Source organism: Belonocnema kinseyi, chromosome 4 (genome assembly GCF_010883055.1).
Source record: "Belonocnema kinseyi isolate 2016_QV_RU_SX_M_011 chromosome 4, B_treatae_v1, whole genome shotgun sequence".
Lineage (NCBI taxonomy): Eukaryota > Metazoa > Arthropoda > Insecta > Hymenoptera > Cynipidae > Belonocnema > Belonocnema kinseyi.
The window spans coordinates 82963150-82967031 of NC_046660.1; the positions used below are offsets into that span (position 1 = coordinate 82963150).

Consider the following 3882-nt stretch of genomic DNA (forward strand, 5'->3'; position numbering starts at 1 on the left):
TTAAATTTTCTTCTTGTTGATCAGGTAACGAAAAAACTACCTGCAATACCTCTAGATCGAAATTCATTTCAGATTCCATCTAACATATATCTAGCAGATCCTAAATTTTATAAACGCGGAGAAATTCATGTCCTTTTAGGTGTCCGACAATTTTATAGAATTTTATGTTCAGGTCAAATTGAGATTCAAGGTCAAGAGACGATTTTCCAAAAAACCAAGCTAGGCTGGGTAGTACCTGATACAATTTATCCCAAGATATCTCAGCGTAGAGAAGTAGTCTCCCACCTTTCTCAGACAGAAGTCAATTCGACCTCAGATGAACTCTCAAAATTTTGGGAAGTCGAGCAAGTCCCTTCTATAAAATACTTATCTAACGAAGAAAAATACTGTGGAGATCACTTTGAACTTCACACGGCACGAAACCGTGTATCATACCGTGTGATACATAGTATCTCTACCCTTTAATGATAAGAAGAGTGATATTGGCGATTCCAATCAAATGGCCTTGCGACGTGTCCAAGCTTTAGAAAATAAATTTGCGAAAAATCCTATGTTAAAAGAAAAATATTCAGAGTTTATTCAGGAATATAAGAGTTTGGTTCAAATGTTTGAAACCCAAGAAAACGTTCCCACGAACCACAGTTTCTTTTTACCTCATCACGCTGTTCTAAAGGATAATAGTTTAACGACAAAAATTCGAGTAGTTTTCGATGGCTCTGCGAAAATTTCAAGCAGTATTTCATTAAACCCTGTCGCGGCTCAAGTTCTCACTCGCGATTTTTACGTGGATGATCTGTTGACAGGCACTGCTAGTTTCAAGGATGCATTAGATCTCCGCAATGAACTTGTCGAGCTCGTTTGAAAGGGTGGGTTAACTTTGCGGAAATGAGCCTCAAACGACCCACGCTTAACTTGCGATTTTAGAGAAGAATCAAAAACTGAACTACTATCTCTCGATTCTTCAGACACTATAAAAACATTAGGACTTTGCTGGAATTCCAGAGAGGACACGATTCTTTACGTCGTAAAAGAGCTTGATAACACTGATAAAGTAACAAAAAGAATCGTCCTCTCTGAAATCGCTAAAATATTCGACCCTTTACGATTATTGGGCCCCATTACCCTTTACGGTATAATTTTCATGCAAATTCTTTGGAAAATGCAAGCATCATGGGATGACCCGATACCTAAAGAAATTCATTCAGAATAGCTTCAATTTAAAGACCAACTATCATCCTTGAATGAAATCAGATTTAATCGGTGCGTACTTGCTCGCGACACAATTAATGTTCAAATGCACGGGTTCTGTGACGCCAGCGAGAAGGGTTACCGAGCCTGCATTTACTTGCGGTCCACTGATAAGCAGGGCCAACACCATTCATCTCTCGTTTGCTCGAAATCTCGAGTCTCCCCAGTACAGACAATAACACTACCGCGATTAGAATTATGCGCCGCTCTTCTGCTTTCACATCTCTACGAGACCACTGGTTCGGCATTACAGCATGTAAAGTTCAGTCAAACTATTTTCTGGTCAGATTCCGCAGTGGCTCTGCATTGGATTAATGCACCTTCGCATACTTTAAAAACCTTCGTGTCAAATCGAGTAGCGAAAATCCAAGAAATTATACAAAACGTCGCTAATTTCACGTGGAGGCACGTACCCACGAATGAAAATCCTGTCGATTTATGTTCTCGGGGGCAATTACCAGACCAATTTATATCCGACATCGTATTTTGGCAGCGTGATCCTCACTGGATTATTCAGGAGGAATGCAGTTGGCCTAACTTGGAATTAAAAAAGTGCGAACTCCCCGAACGTAAATCCAATTTACCGCAGATTGCAATGGCAAGTACTTTATTAAACAAGTCTAACGACTCAGACAAATCTGACGAAGCTAAAACCGTTTTCAAACAATTTTCTTCCTTTGAAAAATTAAAGCGAGTACTCGCGTATTGTTTTCGATTTCGTTAAAATACACAAAAAAGGAATTCTGTAAATTTAATCGGCGAACTTTCTGAAACAGAACTAAAATTATTAACAGAACGCATTATTGAACTCACGCAAGCAAATACGTTTGCGAAAGAAATTGATAGCTTAGCACATAAGGGAGCTGTCGATTCAAAGAGCAAAATTCTTAACCTCAATCCGTTTTTAGATCAGGGAATTTTGAAAGTAGGTGGAAGGCTCACCCATTCAGACTTAGCATATAATCAGAAACATCCGATTCTGCTTCCACGAAAACATCACGTGACTGATCTTATTATTCGCGACACTCACTTCACGTTAAAACATTCGGGAGTTCAAGCTACCATGTACTCTGTAAGAGAACGATACTGGCCCATCGATGGGAGAAATGTGACGCGTCGATTAATTCATCAGTGCATTAAATGCTTTCGTTCCAAGCCTCGCAGTATTGATCATCAAGTGGAAAACCTACCCTCGGATCGATTAGAATATTCGCAACTATTCCTGAATGTCGGAGTCGACTCCTGCGGACCTTTCTACATAAAAGAAAGACGATATCGCAATATAAAAAAGGTTAAAACCTTTGTAGCAGTTTTCGTGTGCCTTGCAACTAAAGCTGTGCATCTAGAGCTAGTGAGCGATCTTACTACGATTGCCTTTCTTGGCAGTCTGAAAAGATTCATTTCGCGACGAGGAAAGCCCGACAAAATTAGATCCGATAATGGTACGAATTTCCAAGGTGCTAACAGACAATTAAACGAGCTCAAGCAACTTTTTAGCTCTACAAATCACAATGTAGCAGTGAAAGGTTACTTGAACAATCAGGGAATAAAGTGGTCCTTTATTCCTCCTGAAACACCGCATTTCGGCGGCCTTTAGGAAGCAGCGGTTAAACCATTCAAGTATCATTTCTTACGCACAGTCGGGGATGTCGTTTTGACTTTTGAACAATTGCATACTTATGTAACTGAGATCGAAGCTATCCTAAATTCCCGCCCCATTAGTCCAATGTCTTTTGATCCTAATGACTTGCGGCCCTTAACTCCAGGTCATTTCCTTATTGGTGGGCCATTAATAAGCTTTCCTCAGGAAGACCTTCGTGATGAAAAGCACACTAGGCTTTCATCTTGGCAACATGCTCAGCAGATGAGACAGCACTTCTGGTGCCGCTGGCACAAGAAGTATTTGAACGAGCTTACCGTTCGTGGCAAATGGCACTCAGGTTCCGCCAATATTGCTATCGGAACGATAGTCCTCATCAAGGAAGAGAATGCACCACCAATGCAGTGGATACTGGCTTGAGTCATCAATACTATGCTGGACGCGATGGTATTGTGCGAGTGGTCTCTGTAAAGACCGCTGAAGGAATCTACAAGAGGAGCGTGAAGAAATTGTGTCCACTTCCTCTGGACCCTGTACACAACTAAACTGGCTTCTCGGTTATTGTCTCTTTATGATTATGTTTCACTATGCTTTATCTACTCCATGTGAATATGGTTATCCATTGATATTTTACTTCTTATGCTTTATGCTTATCTATTGATGTTTTTTCTCGTTTGAGCTGTATTTATCATTTACTACTTTTTACTCAATTTAAGTTACCTGACAATATTGAGCATGTGATATTTTTAGTAATACTGATACTAATGCTACGTTTACCCAGCAGTTTTTTTTTTGTCGAACCAGATCCGTTCAAAGGGGCCGGCATGTTTCGTTGTAAAATTAATATTTCTTTTTAGATTTAAGAAAGCGTATCTTATTCCTTAAATGTTTCGAAAGTGAAAATAGAACATTCACAAGGCTGCACTCCTAAACCTTAAGTACGAGGGTAGTTCAATAAGTCCTTAGAATGACCAACAGATGGCGCGCGAATCGCTCCAAATCATCTGTTTTCAGTCAGCACCACTCCCGACTAG

The 3882-nt window shown here is 40.0% G+C and overlaps 2 protein-coding genes across 2 annotated transcripts in view; both read left to right on the forward strand.

The window, feature by feature from the left end:
• LOC117170978 overlaps nt 1–2845 on the forward strand; it is an 11047-nt gene extending 8202 nt beyond the window's left edge. Inside the window, exons 3-5 of the mRNA XM_033358020.1 lie at nt 966–1130; nt 1224–1850; nt 2025–2845. Of these exons, the coding sequence (XP_033213911.1) occupies nt 966–1130; nt 1224–1850; nt 2025–2845 (1613 nt within the window). The remainder of the gene's footprint in view (nt 1–965; nt 1131–1223; nt 1851–2024) is intronic.
• Nucleotides 2846–3280: 435 nt separating this feature from the next.
• Nucleotides 3281–3882, forward strand: part of LOC117170979 — a 69849-nt gene continuing 69247 nt past the window's right edge. Inside the window, exon 1 of the mRNA XM_033358021.1 lies at nt 3281–3315. Coding sequence (XP_033213912.1) covers nt 3281–3315 — 35 coding nt within the window. The remainder of the gene's footprint in view (nt 3316–3882) is intronic.